We start from the raw sequence: 20,119 nt of genomic DNA, 5'->3' as shown, positions 1-20,119 counted from the left end.
CGCAGACACACACAGACACACACACATGCACGCAGACACACACACACACACACACACACACACATGCACGCAGACACACACACACACACATGCACGCAGACACACACAGACACACACACATGCACACAGACACACACACACACACACACATGCACGCAGACACACACACACACACACATGCACGCAGACACACACACACATGCACACAGACACACACACACACATGCACGCAGACACACACAGACACACACACACACACATGCACGCAGACACACACACACACACACACATATGCACGCAGACACACACACACACACACACACAATCCTGCTGCTGCCTCTCTCTCTATCTCTTTATCTCTCTCTCTCTCTCTCTCTCTCTTATATTTAGTTAAATTTAACATACACACACACAGACAGACACACACACACAATCCTGCTGCCGCCTCTCTCTATCTTATTTAGTTGAATTCGACACTTGAATCTAACACACACACACGCACACAGACACACAGACACACTCCTGCTGCTGCCTCTCTCTCTCTCTAACATTTAGTTGAATTTGCCACTTGAGACTAACACACACACACACACACACACACACACACACACACGCTCACACACACACACACGCGCCTCTCTCACACATTAACTTGAATCTAACACTTTAACTTTAAGGTAAATATTTCAACAACACTTCCTTCTCCCAGAAAACACACACACACACACACACACACACACACACACACACACACTTGACATTTTACCCAGAAGCCCTTGTTCTCAGCATATGCGACGCAACCCGCTGCAACGGCGGCGCAACGGGGCGCCGTGTTATTGCTTCAACAGCCGGTCGCTTCATGTTTTACACCTGAGGACACATCGCCCAGAGCGTGTGTTTACCAAACAAAAGAGCTGCATCTGCAGACCCACAACAGACCCACAACAGACCCACAACAGGTTGTCTCTCTCAGCGACGCTCAACATTAACACTGAATCATGAAACCCCGCACAGCGGGGGACCCACAACCACAACCCGGCTTGAAAAGCAGGATCTTGTCTAGTTTTTTTTTTTTTTTTTTTTGCGAGCAGAAATAGCAGCAGTGATGCGTTCAGGGTGCGAATGAAAAGAATCTCATTGCGTGGCTGGATGCCGGGACGGGTTCCCGTCTGAAAGATACCGTGGGGTTATTATCTGGCGGAGAGAAAACAGGTCGTACCTGTGGCGAGCACAAAGGTCTCACGAGCCGTCTAATGTACAGAACACTGTGTTCAAACCGCCGTCTTATTGTCCCGGCAATTATAATCCACCAACATAGATTCCTGGGTACATTGAAGCAACACACACACAGGAACACACACACACGCTATGGTGCAAGCCTGCCGCTGTCGACGCAACACACTGCAAGCCGACATGTGAGGATAGAGAGGGGGGGGGGAGGTGACGCAAAGCCGGGACTCGCACGCCTCCGTTTGAAGTTTGAACTCGACCCGGCGCGCGACCTTAATGAGCCACCGAGGAGAGGACGAGGACTCAAGCGGCGTCGAGCTTTTGAGAGTTTTTTTTTCTCATCGGCTCTGGAGAACCTTGACGCGAGGGCGTCTCGCAAAAAACAAAACCCTGATCCACGCGAGCGCAGGTGTTGCATTCGGGGGACGAGGTGTAACTATAGCACATCGCTTCAAAGAGCCCGCCGGAGGGGCCGCGAAACAAAAGGGTGACAACGTGCAGAGGGGAGGGGGAGGGGGGGAAGGGATTTAACATACACAGTAAAAAAAAAAAGCCACCGTCATACCGAACACGCCGCTGATATGTAACCTCCCCCCCGGCCTCCTCGCGGGGAGCTTTCACTCTTCGTGCTTGTAATTGCCGCCTCGCTCGGTGCGGAGATGCGCAGAATACTCGCACCTATAAAAAAAGAAAAGCCGATGTATGGGCCCTCCTTCCCTCCGCCTCCTCATCTGCATCCGGGACGGCACCAACTGGCCCCTTGTTCCCTGTTCCCTGTTCCCCCCGGAGGCAGAGCTGTTAATCCCCCGACAGGTGCTCATGTTGGCTCGAGGAATCCTCCTCCGGCTTGACTTTTCCTCACACGAGCTCGTCACGCGGCGCGTGGAGCCGGCGAGTCTCTCCGGCCTAATGACATCAACTCATATTTATTATTATTATCATGATGATGATGATGACGGAGATTTCAGGAAGCTCCTCTCGTCGCCGTCTGAGCGTCGTAAACTCTACAAGTCGTAAACAGAAGGGCTGCGGGTTTTTAACTAAATAAACAAGGCAATAAACCTTTTTTTTATTGGACGACTGCATGAAGACACGTAATGTGATGTTTGTGACGATTCAAATACACTCGTATGCTTCGTGTCGGTTAAAACCGGAGCGTCCATGTTCTTCCTAAAACAAACTGTGGAACCAATTTGGGCTCCAGACCTTCTTTTCTCTGTGTTTGAGTCCTCGTAGGAACCCCAAATTAATTACAATACTTGTGTTTATTGTATGTATTTGTTCAGCAAAGTCCTGGGAAAAAATGCATATCTGCAAAAAAAACAAAAACTTTTAAAAAGATATTTTGATCGTAACTATGAACATGCAGCATGATATGAGCCAGATTCCCCTAAAAATGCCTCCTGGAGCGTCAATAAGACACCTTTCTGGAAAGATTAGGACCTAAAGAATCAGAATCTGCAACAAAAATCACAATAAAACAAAGACTTGTCCTGTTAGGAAGGAGTTTCAGTCAAAAAAACTGTGTCGTTCCGCTCAAAAATGGTAAAAAGATTGTCTGAAAGGGGCATGCTGGGACTGAAAATGGTAGCGGGAGGATCTATCTCTCTCGCTCTCCGTCCCGTGAAGCCGTCACAAGACTTCTGTAACTGAAGCGAGCTCTCCTCCTAAAAGCCGGAGCAGATTGATACGCATTGATAAGGCTTTTCTCTTTCAGCCGGAGGCCCCTTCCACTCACGGAGGGCCCCTTCCTCCCCGGCGGCCTCCATTCCACTAATATTATGTTTTCATTTATGAGAAAGGGGGCTTAAGCAGCACCGTGTTTGTTTTGTGTTTTCGGCGCTTTCTCTCTCCGGCCCGACTGGTTCTGCTCCTCCAGGCCATGGAGCGAGGAGGAGGAAGAGGAGGGGAAGGAGGAGGAGGAGGAGGTCAGTTGTAGCTTTAAGCTCTCACTTCTCTGGAAAACAATCCAGACGAGAGGAAGAGAGCGGCGGCGGCGAAGGAGAAGGAAGAAGAAAAAATGCTTTTGTTGTTTAGCTCGTCTGGAGAGAGGACCATGAGAACGATCCGGTGAAACGATAAGGGGAAAACTCCCAGAATCCCTCTCGGGCGTCCTCAGAAGACCCTTCCTCCATACGTCACGGTGCAATAACAGAAAGCCGAGGCCTGCTTCGCTTCAGGGAAATGTTTACATCGGAGTCGACGGTTTAAAGCTTCGTCGGTGGCGCGTCTTGCTTTTTAAATGTTGCACAGGCCGACGGGGAAGCGACGCTCGCCACAAGTGGACAATTTGCTGAGGGAGTGTTTGTGTTATGTGTTCATTGTCGGGTCCGAAGGGATGTTTGTGACGGCGACAATTTATATACGCTCGGTAGGGAAAATGACGGTTTGCGTCGATTAAAACAGGAATTGAAAACTGTGGAAACCAATTTTGTCTTCAGACCTCATTTTTCCTGTGTTTGAGTCGTCGTAGGATCCCCAAATTAATGCCAATACTTGTGTTTATTGTATGTATTTGTTCAGCAAAGTCTTAGGAAAGAAATGCATATCTGTATAAAAATCACTTTTAAAAAGATATTTTGATCGTAACTATGAACATCCAGCATGATATGAGAACAGTTTTCCCAAAAATGCCTCCTGGAGCGGTCACTAAGACACCTTTTTGGAAATATTAGGACATAAAAAATTGTAATCTGCAACAAAAATCACAATAAAACAAAGCCTTGGCCTGTTAGGAAGGAGTTTCAGTCAAAAAAAACTGTGTAGTTCGGTTCAAAAATAGAAAATTACATATTTTATGCCAAAAAGATTGTCTGAATGGGGCATGCTGGGACTTAAAAATGGCACGGGAGGTTTCCAAAAGGTTAAAGGTCATTTTCACATCTTTAAAAACCTGCTTTCTCACGTTTTTATCTGTCTGACAAACACATCTTGTTTTAAATGGCTGAAGCGCGAGCTCGAATGTGCCGACTCACCGTTTCTCCTCTCCCTCTGATGGGTTAGGGTCCGGCTCCTTGGACTCGAGTTCCATTCACCTTAATTCCATCCAGCAGCCAATCATGAGAGACTGAGGCAAGCCCCACCCTCGGATGCCCGCTTGTCATTCGCCGGTCGGGAGGGGCCCGTCAGTGAAACATGACGGGGTCCCGTCCCGGGGGGAGGGGGGGGTCTATTTTCTTTTTTTTCGGAAGGATGGGTCGAAGGTGGGGGAGTGTCTCCGGAGCGGCGTGGAACCGGCGAGACGTTGGAGGTCAATCGTGATCGAGGGGGTGTGAGTCGGAGGGTCTCAGGGATGCGGGATCCAGTCTGGAAGAGAGCAAAAAAAGGACCCTGTGAGCTGAAACCGTGATATATTGCGTTGTTTTTAACACAAAAGGGAGAAAAACTCGACGGCAAATGTGAATATGTCCAGGACACTGGCCAGGAATTGTCATGATTAGTTGTGTAATTGAGTGTATAACCAGCAGATTAATCCATGATACAACAAAATGATTGCAGTCTATTTTGTCGTGCATTCATCGAGGTCTCGTCAACAAAACCCTTTGCTCGTTTCAGATGCACACACACACACATACATGTTTTTATAACCCCGTGGGGACCACTGACTGGAACCAGCCTGGCGGGGTCCTCCCTTTCTGAAGGGTCTAGAGTCGTGGCTTTGACTGCTTAAATCATGATATTTTTGTGTTAACACAAAAATGACATCAAAAGCGCTCTTAAAAATGTTCAACCTGAAATTGGGGTGAGTGATATGTCAGGTGTTGGTCCCCAGCGGGATAGAAAAACGCACACACGCCCGACTCGCTGAGAACAACACATTCCTGCTACACACTTTTAACCTGAAGTTCCTTGAGGTACAAAAGAGAGCGTCTCAAGGAGGGGAATGAGTGACACGCACACCGCAGACGACCGGGGTCAGAGGAGGGGAAAACAGCCGCCAGCAGATGGATTCTCCCGAGTCACACACACACACACACACACACACACACGGCGAGTTAAAACGGGCTACAGTGGCCTGGAGGTCAGAGGTCGGAGCGTCGTCACCTTCAACCACAACTTGATAATTCCTGGAAAAACTTCCGACAGGAATGTCACCTCTCACGCGGGGGTTAAGTAGCTTTGTTGAGACAAGCAGCTGATCTGTGTGTGTGTGTGTGTCTGTGTGTGTGTGTGTCTTGATCCATTAGCCCTCTGCCTCCCTCCCGTGTTGTCAAAGAAAGGCTTTATGCTTACCCTCCGCTAATCCCCCGGTTCAATGCCTTTTTAATCCGGAACAGTGGGATACGGGCATGAGAACGTCCTTAGACGTGACTGATATTATTATGTTGTTTTTTTTTAACTGCTAATAGAGAGATTACATACATATTCAAAACAAGGGAGTTGCTTTTGGAGTCATTTTTAGAATGAGTCACACTCCTTCTGTGCGGCGCTGACGGACGTTGAGACAGTAATGATGATGATGATGGTGATGATGATGGCATATAATTCAACAGTTGGAAAAAGCATATCAAAGATTATCAGGTTGCCACTGAGAGATTGGCTTAGTGGAGACGGACTAATGGGCTCATTATCTCATTAAATCAGTGTTGAAACAATTGCTCAATTAGTGGTCAGATAGGATAACGTTTGTTATCTATTTATTGTTTTTAATTAGGCAATTATTCAAGCAAAAACGCCAAATATTAGCCAGTTGAGGGATGCTGTCTGCTGTTTTTAATTCAATATCTTTGTGTTTTGAACGGACAAAACAAGCAAAGTCCCCTCGGGCTCTTGTTCTATTTGACATATATCTATATATATATATATATATATATATATATATATATATATATATATATATATATATATATATATATAGATATATAGATATAGATATATATATAGATATATATATATAGATATATACACACATACATACATGTATATATGTATATATATATGATAATAAAAACATTAACATCAGCTAATTACATCTCAAACATCATACAGACACATCTGTAACAACCTTTTCTTCATTTAAAAGAACAATTATTCAAGAACTCTGTTTCTCGAGCACACACTCAACAAACAAACAAACAAACAAACAAACCAGAGACGCTCTGTTCGCTCTGACCGAGCAGGACGGAGTGGTGATGACATGAAGCCCGGAGGCTTTCCGCTAATGGAGTGTGTCCTCTATGGAGGCCTCCCTCCTCTCTATCACAACACTGTGACAAGAGGAGCTGCTGTTTGTGCAAACAAACAATTACTTGTTTATCACAGAGGGATGGAGAAGAGAGAGAGAGGAGAGAGGAGACAGAGGAGAGAGGAGGAAAGAGTATATATATATATATATATATATATATATATATATATATATATATATATATATATATATATATATATACATATATACTGGGTGCATGATAAATATATTAATTTAAATATAAATACATATGAATGTATTATTTATGAATATTTCCCCTTATTTATCCTCCCTGAACAAAAAGCTGTAATTAAAATGTGTTGCTCTCAACATATATTAGTGCACAGAAGAATAAACTGCAACGCCGCCGCCGCCGCCATTGTTGTTTGGTGTAAATGGCGTCGCGGCCTCGTCCCTCGAGTCCACTTCAGCGACCTCTGAGGGCTTTTTCAAGTTATCAAAGTGCCGCTAGTGTACGGTTCTTGCACCAAAAGTGCTACAAAGTTTCCATTTCCAGAACACTCCATCAAGGAATTTTACAGAAAAACAAATTGTAATATATATATATATATATATATATATATATATATATATGTATATATATATACATATATATATGTATATATATATGTATATATATATACATATATATACGTATACGTATATACATATATACTTATATATATACATATACATATATATGTATGTATATATACATATATATATACATATATATATATACATATGTATATATACATATGTATATGTATATATACATATATATATATATATATACATGTATATACATACATACTGTCGTGGCCCTCCTAACTACTGTGTCCTTGTATGTACTCGTTGGACTTTGCCCCCCCCACTGAGGCGGTTATGCTCATATTCACAAGGCCTGTTGAGGTCGGGGCCCGAACACATTGCTCGTCAAGTCCGCGGCAAGAAGGCGGAGAGCCGAGGAAAGACAGCGAGGAGATAAGGAGAGATAAAGTGAGCTGGAGATCGTATATATGTGCTGGATTTCGTGCGGGAGGCCACGGGGGTAAAGTTGAGGAGAGGTAAAGAAAAAGACCCGTTGGAACGGAGACAAAATAAACCCAGTAAATCCGCGGCTGGAAGACGAATAACAGCGAGAGAGACGGGCTCTCTTTGGCGACCTTTCCGTTGGCGGCGAGAGATACGGGGGTCAGAAACTCATAAACACATATTCTGGTGTAACTGGGAGATGTAAGGCTCCCATAATGCAGTGCATGGACAGACAGAGGCTGTGAGCGGTCGCTCTTAAAGGGACAGTACGCTCCAAAACCAAACTATATTTTCCTTCTTTTTTTTTTTTTACCTGCGTGGCACTTGTTGATAGATGTGGATTGTTTGTTTGTGAGAACTTTTGGAGATACTTTCGTTGACAACTTGAACACACACACACACACACACACACACACACACACACACACATACACACACACACACACACGAATAGTAGAGTATAGATTCAGCATGTCTGGTGCACAACATCAGAAAAGCTGCAATCACTGAGCACGAATCAAACCGGTTCTCTACGATCAAACAGTAACTGTGAACACACACACACACACACACACACACACACACACACACCTCACATGTCTCAGCCACATGCACCTCGATTCTCTTCCCTTCCAGGACAGCTTCCAAATTTTAATTGGGCCTGCAAAAAACCTGGTATTTTTCCCCCCTGAAGGAAAGAAACGCTCACCTTTTAATTGCGCGCTCTGAAGCGACTGCAGCCTTGAAAACGCATCAAAAGAATAAAGTAGCGAACGCACGTCGAGGATTCATTAAACACGACCCGCGCCCTCGTCCTGCTCGGTTCCAGGCCCAAAGAGATCGATGCCCCCTCTTGTTCCCCGAGCGAGGAGGAGGAGGAGGTTCGGTTCCACGCCCGGAGGAAATCGTTAAGGTCAAGGGCGCTGTGGTGTTGTTGTTGATGGGAGAGATATCAGGTTACGCTGTTATTAAAAGACACGCAGGCACCGAAAAACACAATATTAAGGAATTACAGTATGTCTCCGGTCCAATTACGTTGAGGAGGATCTTTGGGAGCTCGCCAGCTGCAGTACTGACGCCATGAGGGGAACGCTGGCTTTGTTTACTGCTTTGTTTACTGCTTTGTTTACTGCTTTTCACCACTGTACAGGCTCCGGCTCCAAAATGATGTTGGAATGCCAAGATGGCGGCTCCCGTATCCGGGATAATTAATCGTAAGAATGAAGATTTACACTTTTTTTTAAGTCGCGTTTCGGGCCGCTCTAAACCATGACTCTAAACCAAATTTCTGTGACTTTAAATCATATTTCCTTGACTTTAAATTATATTTCCATGACTTTTAACCGTATTTCCGTGACTTTTAACCATATTTCCATTACTTTAAAGCACATGTCCATGACCTCAAACCAAATTTCCATGATTTTAAACCAAATTTTCAAGACTTCAAACCATATTTCTATGACTTTAAACCACATTTCCATGACTTTAAACCACATTTCCTTGACTTTGAACCAAATTTCCATGACTTTAAACCACATTTCCAGGACTTTAAACCATATTTCTATGACTTTAAACCACATTTCCTTGACTTTAAACCAAATTTCCATGACTTTAAACCGTATTTACATGACTTTAAACCGTATTTACATGCCTGTATGTATTGACCAATCACTTCAAGAAGCCGAGTCCACAAGTCACCTGTTGGGACGACTTAGGACACGCCTCTCGCAGCAGCAGCTGGCGTTTCGGGGCCGATCACAAGTCGCTCTTTCATGCGGTTCACGCTCGGCTGTGATCCGTCTTTTGCCGCCGCGAAACGCAGACGTCTCAGAGGAGCGGCAGGTTTCCTAATGTAACGCAATGACGCTGGTGGTGGTGGTGGTGGTGGTTTCGGCCTTTAAGCCCCCCAGAGGAGGAACCCCTCAGTGTTAAAATTCACACCATGACAGCAGACGTGGTGGAGGGGTCAGCGCTCCTCACCCTCGACTCCCAAGGGTGGGAGCAATTAGTGGTTAAGTAATAGAACAGAGCGGCCGGGGGCCAAGTTGTTGATGTGGCGCATGCGGTGAAGGAAAGAGAGGTGAACCAAGGGGGGGAGGGAGAGGTGAGCACCCTCGGGTCACAAGTAGTCAAACACAGAGAGATCAGGTTTCAGGCTAATTGTTGTCAGGGCCTCATTAGCGGGGCGCTAACGGGTCACAACAAAGCGACAAAATGCGACCTTTTGGCGGCCTGTTTTTCTTTAGAAGCTGACCTTTGAACGCAGACATGTGCATACACTAAAATGTTAATGTTCAACCTAAACACACACACACACACACGCACAAACTCACTATTTAATTTTTTTAACGACGGGAGACTCGACTCTTGACTCAGCAGCTCGGGACACTTGCTATCGGGGGGAGGAAAAAAAAAAAAGGAGGAAAGAAATTCCAAAACACGGAGTCTCCGGTTTCAAACCGTTTGACCTTTGACCTCCTGTGACCCCGGAGAGCTTTCACGCCGGGATCAGCGGCGGCCGGCCCGTCTCATGTGTCCCCCTGACTTGGATGTCAAACAAGTAAACAATCGTCCCTTTAAAATCTTGACACGTTCTTGGGCCCCGGCATGTGCAGGCACGGGAATGTGTGTGTGTGTGTGTGTGTGTGTGTGTGTGTGTGTCTATACGTCTTTATATATAGTACAGTCTCGCCCCGCTGCAGATGGGAACACGGTGTCCTAGCCTGACTCTGCTGGTGACAGCATGTTTCTGGCTCTGTTTGCACGTCAGGGTGTGCATGTAGATATACCGTCTGCACGGCCAAGGACACGCAAGGGGGGGGGGGTAACGGGGCCGCGTGGCACGGCAATGCAACTTTTTTGTTGCAGCAATTCTTTTATTTGTCGTCTCGTTTGTGTGTTTCTTTCAACCCGTGTTTTTTTTTTTATTTTCTTTTTTGACAGATTTTTTTTTGGCGTCGGCGCGTCTCTCCGCCCGTCTCTTTTGCAGCGCTTTGTGAACTCCTCCGGTTGTCTCCGTGACACTTTCAGAAGTAATGATGATGAAGGCATTTAAAAAAAACAACACACACACACACACACAAAACCTCCTCCCCCCTCCTTCCCTTGGGAGGAAGCAGAGCCCCTTTGACATTCGTTACTTTGGCTCCCAGATTAACAGCTAAGTGTGGATGGATTACTGAACGGGTCCCCCGGGGAGGGAAAAGAGCCCCTTAAGTGACAGTTTAGCAGAAAAAACGATGACAAAAAGATGCAAAAAGGACGACAAATAACTACAAAATGATGCAAAACAACCACAAATAGACACAGAATCACCACAGAGACAAGACATGTAAGAAGAGATGCAAATCGACGGAGAATGATGGAACGACTGCAAACTACTCTCTCTCTCTCTGAGTGTGTGTGTGTGTGTCTTTTAGTGTTGGTCTGCATTTACACAACCTGGCCCAGGTGCTCGTTGTGTCATAATACATCCGCGATTGCGACACAAACATCCCCCCTAGGGGGTCAACGGGGGCCGGCGGGTCGGAGCCGAAAAACCGGGGAAAAAAAGCGAAACGCAGAAAAGCGCCGAGAGGGAAAAGTCAGCCGCTTACGTGCGAAGACGACGCTCGGAGCTGCTGGTTCTACGCTTTTCTTCACCCCCAGCTGCCTTGCTCAGCGGCACGCGAGGGAAGGGGAAAGAAAAAGGCCGGGCACGGGGAGGGAAAAGGCCCGAAACAAGCGATTTTTGGGCTTTTTGCTCAGCCGACCGTCAAAAAAACCAGAATATTTAAATTTCTACGATGTCTTTAAAGCAGCAGAACGTCTTCACATTAAAGAACCAGGGGAACCTTTCCTTCTTTCTTTCTTTCTTCCTCTTTTCCTCTATTTATTTTCTCTCCTCCTCATGAATGACTGAAAGCATTCATCAAAGATCGCCGTGCGTGAACTTTCGGTCAACTTTGAAAATCAAAAAAAAAAGGTTTCTATGCGGACGGGAGGCGAGCGGAGGCCCTGCAGGCGGAGGAGGGAGGGGGGGGAGGGAAGAGGGGGGAGGGAGGGGGGGACACCCCGAGGACACGCTGTGATTGGTCCGTGCAATTGTATGGGACTAAATATAGAATAGTACATTTTGTCAGCGGGGGGCTAAATGAGGCGATGTACACTTTAAAGGCCCGACGGCGCTGAACACTGAGGAGGGATTACAGTCTGTGTGGATATTACAAGTACCGCCATAGATAACATGGTAACTTTAATGCACTGAGCTAAAAGAAAAAAACAATCTCTCTCTCTCTCTCTCTCTCTCTCTCTCTCTCATCCCTCCCTCCTATTCCCACCCTCCTCTGGCAAGGACGAGCGAAGGTGCTGCCAAGAATGTGACTGCGTTTGGAAAACAAATCCAGCTCACTTCTGGGTTCCTCTCCTCCAAGTCTTCTCTTTTCCTCCCCTTGCAGCCCCCTCCTTCCTCCCTCCCTCCCTCCTTTCCTCCCTCCTTCCCTCCTCCCCCTTTCTTAAGGTGGACCCATGATTATACACTCTTTCCATATCTCCATGACGTCTCACCATATTTCCATGATTTTGAACCATATTTCAATGACTTTTAACCATATTTCAATGACTTTTAATCATATTTTCATGACTTTTAACCATATTTCCATGACTTTTAATCATATTTTCATGACTTTTAATCATATTTCTATGACTTTTAACCACATTTCCATGACTTTTCACCATATTTTCATGACTTTTCACCACATTTCCATGAATTTATCATATTTCCATGACTTTTCATCATAACTCCATGACTTTTAACCATATTTCCATGATTTTTAATCATATTTCCATCACTTTTAACCATATTTCTATGACCTTTAGTCATATTTCCATGACTTTTCACCATATTTCCATGAATCCTCCCTCCTTTCTTTCTGGTCTCATGATTTTAATCTCTTTCCACCTGACGCCTCCAGACACACATCGTTCCCGCCGCCTCGTCATCCCACCTTAAGTGAAAACTCAACTCTGTGTGAAACTGTCGGACGCTGCATGAATGTGTGTGTGTGTGTGTGTGTGTGTGTGTTACACCCCCCCCCCCCCCTTCCCTCTCCTGATTGCTTTTCCCGGAGAGTTGCACTTCCTCACACTTGTGCGTTTCCTCGCAGCTCGTGGAAGTGTCTCATTGTCGCTGCACAACGCGGATGAAGAGAGATTACCGCCGCTGTTTGCTTTTGGGGTACAAAGCGTCGCGGTGCGTTCGAGGGGCTTGAACAAGGCGGGGTCAATGTGCATTATGTTAGCCTCCAGCGGCGGCTATTAAAACAGAGTTACAGGGAGCGCTGCCCCTCGGGGGCAACGCATGCGTTATTTAATCAGCAACGTGTTGGTTTAAGATGAAGATCTACACAATCTGAAGAGGGCCAAGTCATTTCTTCCGTGCACACACTGAAGAGAAAGCCTCTTAAAGGGACAGGCGCCGATTCACATGGATTCAGACCGACAGTGTGAGGAAAATAAAGTGCTTTTTTTAACATTAAAGCATGAAAACATGTTCCAAAAACACATGCATGGATATGGACACATGTATGGACGTATGAAAATAGCTGCTTTAAAGGTCAGATCAAACTTAAAACATGTGTGTGTGTCCGTGTGTGTGTGTGTGTGTGTGCGTGGCAGCCTGTGCAGGTGGTATAATTAGACGGGCTAGCCGAGTGGGGAATTCCATTTTCAGTGTGTGTGTGTGTGTTTTTGTATCGCTTCATTAATGTGTGTTAGTGTGTAAACGTGTGTGTGTGTAAACGTGTGTGTGTTCAACGTTGGGCAGATTGAGCTGGTAATGCCAACATAGCAGGCTGGAGGAGAGGTTGTGTGTGTGTTTCTGGGCCCTGAGCCTAACCTGCAGCACCAAACACACACACACACACACACACACACACACACACACACACACACACACACACACACACAGGCTGTGACTGCATGGGTAACTTTGTCCAACTGTGCCAGCAATCTGGGCAATCGCTCTGCTTTGGCCTCTCTGTCATCTCTCTGGTGCACACACACACACACACACACACACACACACACACGCGAGCGCGCGCACAGGTGCTGTTGCCATGCCAACGGCCCGGGGAGAGGTCTCCTTTGGCGATGAAGCAACGAGGGAAACCCCCTCCCTTTAAAAAACAAGAGCATACGACGTCTTTGCGTCTCAACATTGAAACAAACAAAGACGCTATTTGTTTGTTTTCCGACCGAAAACACAAAATAAACACGCTACGCTCCGGAGGAACCCTCAGAAAACAACCTGTGAAGCGATCCAGACGACGGGAACGTGTAATAAACGTGTAATAAACGTGTAATAAAGCAGTATCCACGCAGCCGGAGCGCTGACCTCGGCTCCTCATCTTTGTCCTTTTCCTGATATTTATATTCAGCATCCTCCGCTGCGCTCCTTCAAAAAAAAAAAACGCTTCGTACTTTTCCTAAAACATGTCCCGATGACCGCTTTTGTTTACTCCGCTTAATAAACAACAGCCGGGTGGAAGAGCGTCGACTTACGAGTCGTTGTATTAAGAACACGTGAGCTCCTCCTGCGAGCGCTCGCCGCGCGAGTACAGAAAAAAAACAGATTCACAGATTTTCATCTCCCAAACTGGTTGCGAAACAACAGCAATTGTTTGCACGTGTGTGCATGTGTGTGTGTGTGTGTGTGTGTTGCACTACACAAGCCTGGCAGTAGAGAGTGTGTGTGTGTGTGTGTGTGTGTGTGTGTTTGGGAGATCCAGGCACCAGCCCCTCAGCTCAAATACAACAAACCAGACTTTTGTCGAGTGAGCAAAAAAAAAAAACTCATAAAAAAACAACAAAAAAACATCAATAAATGTGTGCAAGAGGAGGAAACAAAGTAGCAAAGCTTCGACAAATTGTGACGTGAGAGGAAACATTAATTATTCAGCACACCCCCATCTTCACCCACGCAGGTTTATTTATTAAAAAACAACAAAAAAAGGTTTTTTTAGACGTTTTTCTTCGGCCTCGAGGTCTGATTGTAGAGCTATGAAACAAATATATATATATATATATATATATATATATATATATATATATATATATATATATATATATATATATATATGTCACCATGATGCATTTAGCATAAAGAAAAGGGAGAAAAAAATAAAAATGAACGTTAAGAATCGATCGTTTGGATCGTCACACGATGACTGCGCCGCAGCACTGGGCCGCAGCACTGGGCCGCAGCACTGGGCCGCAGCACTGGGTCGCAGCACTGGGCCGCAGCACTGGGCCGCAGCACTGGGCCGCACCCCTGCAGGACCCCTCGTCTCCTCGTCTCCTCGTCTCCTCCCTGCAGCCTTTTCCATCGCTGCCTCCACACCTCGGCCTCCTCAGTAACGAGCAATAAAGCACACACTGTAAAGAGACCACAGCGCTGCCTGGTGGGGCCCCTGGGGGCCCCGCGGCCACACAACCCACCCCACAACCGCCTCGGCTGGACCCATGAAAGGGGAGAAGGTGATGGAGGAGGCCCCGTCACCCACCACCCCTCTGGAAAGGTGGAGCCGGCGGGCTGGAAGGTGGTGTCTTGGTTCGGGGTAACTGTGGAACCGCGGGGCCCCTGACTCCTGTGTGGTCCTGGATGTGATTAACACACGCACACACACACAGCTGCCCACATGTGGACAGCATCGCAGACTACACACACACACGCACACACACGTGCTGTACACATGCAGCGTGTCCAAAACACACTCCTCATTGTTCCCACAAAAAAAAAGAAATCCCCTCTGAACAACGTCCGAGTGCATCAGGGGGACGAGCAGCCGACAGGTTTTTGACTCGCAAACACACAAACACGGCTGATAAGAAACAGAGGAAAGCGGTCGGGGTCGAGGGGAAGATATGAAGATGGAGGAGGAGGAGGAGGAGGAGGAGGAGGAGGAGGAGGAGAAGGAGGAGGAGGAGGAAGAAGCGGTGAAAGGCGGCGAGAGCCAGAGCTGTCAAAACGTCCCGGAGGATTAAAATTAAAAACTGACTCAATCATCTTTTCCGTGCTTTCTCCTTGTTTTCATTCCATGGAAACGCACACACACACACACACACACACACACACACACACACACACACACACACACACACACACACACACACACACACACACACACACGGATAGAGTACATCCAGATTCAGTCCGAAGCAGCAGACACAGTGTGTTTTTTCGTAGCGTGTGTGTGAGTTCATCCGAAGTTTGCCGCCAGTGCGTGTGTGTGTATGTGTGTGTGTGTGTGTGTGTGTGTGTGCCCAAAAATCTTGAGGAACATTGTGTCCATGTGGCAGCCTATACACCACATGTCCAGGTTGTGTGTGTGTGTGTGTGTGTGTGTGTGTGTGTGTGTGTGTGTGTGTGTGCAGCAGACAGAATGATGTTGGGTGTCAGGATGGATTTCTGCGCGGCCTAAACACGTCTCCGAGTCTCTCGTCAGCGTTACCGCTGAGAGTGATGGAGGACGCTTTTAGGAGGGAAGGGAGCAGGGAGGGAGGGAGGAGGGAGGAAGGGAGCAGGGAGTGTGTCCTCCTTTAGGATGTGTGTGTTCAGACAGGCTGCACCTGTCTGGCAGACGCCTCGAGGAGCGCCTCGGTGCGCTGCTGGTGATCTGTCATCTGTCAGCGCAGCGGTCCGTTCCCCTTAAACTACGATCCTTCCTTCCTTCTTCTTCTACTTCTTTTTTTGGTGTTGCTTCACGACTGAAAAGGACACTTTGGGTTTTGATGAATGCGCTTATTATTTTACAGATGTGCAAGAAGGTCGAGGCGGGTCAGATTGTAAACGACTCGAATGAACGAAGACAAAAAAAACACACTATTCTGCACAACTCGGCGTTTTCATGTTTTTTTGCCGCCTTCAGCATGAAGCTCAACAACCAATCAGAGGCGAGGATCCTCCGCCGCGTCACAGACAGTCAAACTCACGGATGGAAGAGGAAGAGGAGGATGTGTCGCTGCGAGAAGGTACATGTGGCAAACCCCCCCCCCCACACAAAAAAGGGGCCCTCAGCCGTGATGGGGGCGGGGCTAAAAGAGGGAGGCGGGGCCGTGGCTGTCAGCGGCCCGTCAGCGTCACCTCCACGTTGTGTTTCTGCCTCGTCGGGCAGGAATCTGGGTAATAATCGGGTAGCCTTGATGTAAAAAAAAAAAAAAAAAGCTGTTGGGAGACGCGTCTGTCACGCAGGAGAACATGTGACGGCCTCGGAGAACACGGATCGTTCCCTCCAGACGTGTTTTCAAGCGGGGAAAACATACGTCGCGTGTTTCGATTTGTAGATTTATTGCATCATGGAGCAGGAGGTCATGTGACCGCCGCGATTGTTTGGAAAACAGAAATGAAACAGCGGCTCTTCTCTTCCTCTCCTCTGTTTCATATTTCAGGCCGTATCAATTATTCATCGCAAATAAAACATTTAAAAAAAAAAGAGAGGCAGAAATCAAATATAATATGATCAAACCGACGTTCAAAGCCAAAGCAGATGAAGCCGAACGTCCCGAACACATCACACGACACCAAACTTCAGCTCGCCGGCTTTTAATTACGGATCGCCGTGAATTATTAAAGTGAGACTGCGGAGCTTGAAATAACACGATCGTCCTCCTTCAAAATAAAAGCTCTTGGGTTTCCTGTGGCTAATGTCTTAGCAGACGTTAGCGAGACGTTAGAGAGACATTACGAAGACTTTAGCGAGACCTTAGCGAGATGTTAGAGAGACGCTAGAGAGAAATTAGCAAGATGTTACTGAGACATTACTAAGACGTTAGCGAGATGTTAGCGAGACGTTAGCAAGATATTTGCGAGATGTTAGCAAGATTTTAGAGTAACGTTAGCCAGACGTTAGCCAGACGTTAGTAAGATGTTAGCGAGACGTTAGAGAGACGTTATGAAGTCGTTAGAGAGACGTTAGCGAGACGTTAGCAAGATATTAGAGAGATGTTAGCGAGATGTTAGCGAGACGTTAGCGAGACGTCAGCGAGACGTTAGCGAGACGTTAGAGACGTTAGCGAGACGTTAGAGACGTTAGCGAGATGTTAGCGAGACGTTAGAGACGTTAGCGAGACGTTAGAGACGTTAGCGAGACGTTAGCGAGACGTTAGCGAGACGCAGTCGAACAACAGACTACTTTTATGGATGGAATATGTTGGATTTTGGCGGATTTGCCGATATTTTCCATCTCATTTTTGGCTGGTTGACACATTTTTTCCAGGCGCCATCCTGTGTGTCCAATGGACAAACATCCAGATAGGGTATAAAAAATGCATTAAAAACACTCTCACTTGGGAGTTAAAGTCCAATAGCGTTGAAATAATTAAGTAGATGTGGATTAATGTAAAAAAAAGAAAAGAAAAGAAAAAAGAAAGCGTGCACGAGAAGTAAAATATTTAAAAGAAGAACCGCTAGAACAAATAGAACATTATGTGCACTTAGATAGTTCCTGTCTGAGCTGAGAATGCCCTCACGTGTGTGTGTGTGTGTGTGTGTGTGTGTGTGTGTGTGTGTGTGTGTGTGTGTCTGTGTGTGGAATGAGGATGAACTATTCCTGTTCCTCCAGATACTCGCACCTACACACACACACACACACACACACACACACACACACACATATCCATACGTTCATATGGATTAAAACTGTGCTGGTGGCATCAGACACACGGCTCCACATACTGTATGGATGCATGCGCACACACATACACACACACACACACACACACACACACACTCACACACACACGGGAAAGGTCAGAATGGTTCAGTGCGCTTAAGTTCACTGCTCCACTGCAGGCTCTTTGAGGCCGCTGGAGAATCAAGTGCACTTCACACACACACACACACACACACACACACACACACACACACACACACACACACACACACACACACTCTCTTTCTTCATTATTAAAAACAACTCCGTCTGCGTCGTCTGACCCCGGCGTGCTCTCGCCCGGAGGCTCCTCTCAATCAGAGAATCAAAAGAGGAGACGAGGAGAAACGAGGACGGAAGACACAAGAAGAAGAAGAAGAAGAGGAAGAAGAAGGAGAAGAAGAGGAAGAAGAAGGAGAAGAAGAGGAAGAACAAGAAGAGGAAGAGGAAGAAGAAGGAGGAGAAGAAGAGGAAGAAGAAGAAGAAGAAGAAGAAGAAGAAGAAGAAGAAGAAGAAGAAGAAGAAGAAGAAGAAGGAGAAGAAGAAGAGGAAGAAGAAGAGCGTCCGTTTGGTTGACTTCACACCGCGATATGCGCATGTTTGACACACACACGCGCACACACACACACACACACACACACACACACACAGAGGAATGCTGTCCGTCTCCGCTCTGCAGAAACACAACTGTCTGGAAGAGCAGGTGCGAATAATAATTCGGCCCCGAAACGTTTCTCCTTCTTCTTCTTCTTTTGAAACATTTCAGGTTTTTCATCCATGCAGATGCACGTCAGCGTTGTACTGAAGACCTGACACACACACACACACACACACACACACACACACTGTACTGTACTCTTTACTTTTCAGGTTGGTCTGCTTCTCGGCACGTTGACTCGTCTGCCGTGAGGCCGGCGGGTTATTCGAGTTCCACGAGTAACCGCAGCGCCGCACCTGGAGCTCCGTTTCAATGTCACTCGGACAGAAAATATTATATTATATCTTTTATATATCCAATATGGTCGCCGATGGCTTCTAGTAACGTCAATGTACAGGATGCACTCATCATGGATTCATCAAGCGAACCATCAAACATCGGACGTTTCAGAGCTTTTTTATGGACGTTCAACAAACTGAACAATTAATCCTCAAGCTAACGAACAAGAATCCATAATCATTACAGACAGGAAGTCGTTGCAGAACAGCCACTTCCTCTCCGTCGGACGGGACAGGATGTTTTTTTGCTCTCGACGGAGAGAAGAAGAAGAGCCGCCTGGAGGCCTCGCCGCTAACGCTAACACTAACACCAACGCTAACGCTAACGAGAAGCTGCGGGTTTCACTTCCCTGTCGCTTAAACGTTGCAAATAGCAAAAATGAAAAAAAAGGGGGGAATATTAACGGAGGAAGGGTTGCAGCGAGCGACACCACATCTCAATGTATATATATATATATATATATATATATATATATATATATATATATATATATATATATATATAAAGAGAGAGAGAGAGAACACACAGCACTCATCATTGAAGGCCTAAGTCTGAAACCATGGCCCGCCACTAAATTTAAAATATATACACACACACACACACACACACACACACACACACACACACACACACACACACACACACACACTCGAGACGAGAGAGTTGTTGTTCACCAGCGTCAGACTTTTTTTTCTTCTTCTCTGGGAGTAAAAGTTCAGAGGAGGGACACGACGCTTCTTCAAGCTGCAGCCGGAAAAAAAACCCCGAGTGGCATAAATAGTGCACGAGCGCGTCCTCGCTCCATTAGGCCCAGCCGAGGACGAAGACGACGACGAAGACGATGATGGTGATGGTGATGACACTACGCTCGACACGAGTAGGATTTGTCCCGAGCAGAGATTCCTGCAGAGCGGAGGCGGAGGGATACGTGGCGTCCGCACTACTTTACCGAGTGTGTGCATGAAAACATTCACAGCTCCTGTG

General features: G+C 46.4%; 1 protein-coding gene across 1 annotated transcript in view; it reads right to left on the bottom strand.

Moving 5' to 3' along the window:
- Positions 1–20,119, bottom strand: part of thrab (thyroid hormone receptor alpha b) — a 106,707-nt gene that overhangs the window by 20,684 nt on the left and 65,904 nt on the right. The window contains exon 3 of the mRNA XM_068582697.1: positions 4,206–4,536. Coding sequence (XP_068438798.1) covers positions 4,206–4,261 — 56 coding nt within the window. The 5' untranslated portion in view covers positions 4,262–4,536. The remainder of the gene's footprint in view (positions 1–4,205; positions 4,537–20,119) is intronic.

Source organism: Clinocottus analis, unplaced genomic scaffold, assembly GCF_023055335.1.
Source record: "Clinocottus analis isolate CAN_PGR_092001 unplaced genomic scaffold, fCliAna1.0.p SCAF_19, whole genome shotgun sequence".
Lineage (NCBI taxonomy): Eukaryota > Metazoa > Chordata > Actinopteri > Perciformes > Cottidae > Clinocottus > Clinocottus analis.
This window is presented reverse-complemented; position numbering and strand designations above follow the sequence as displayed.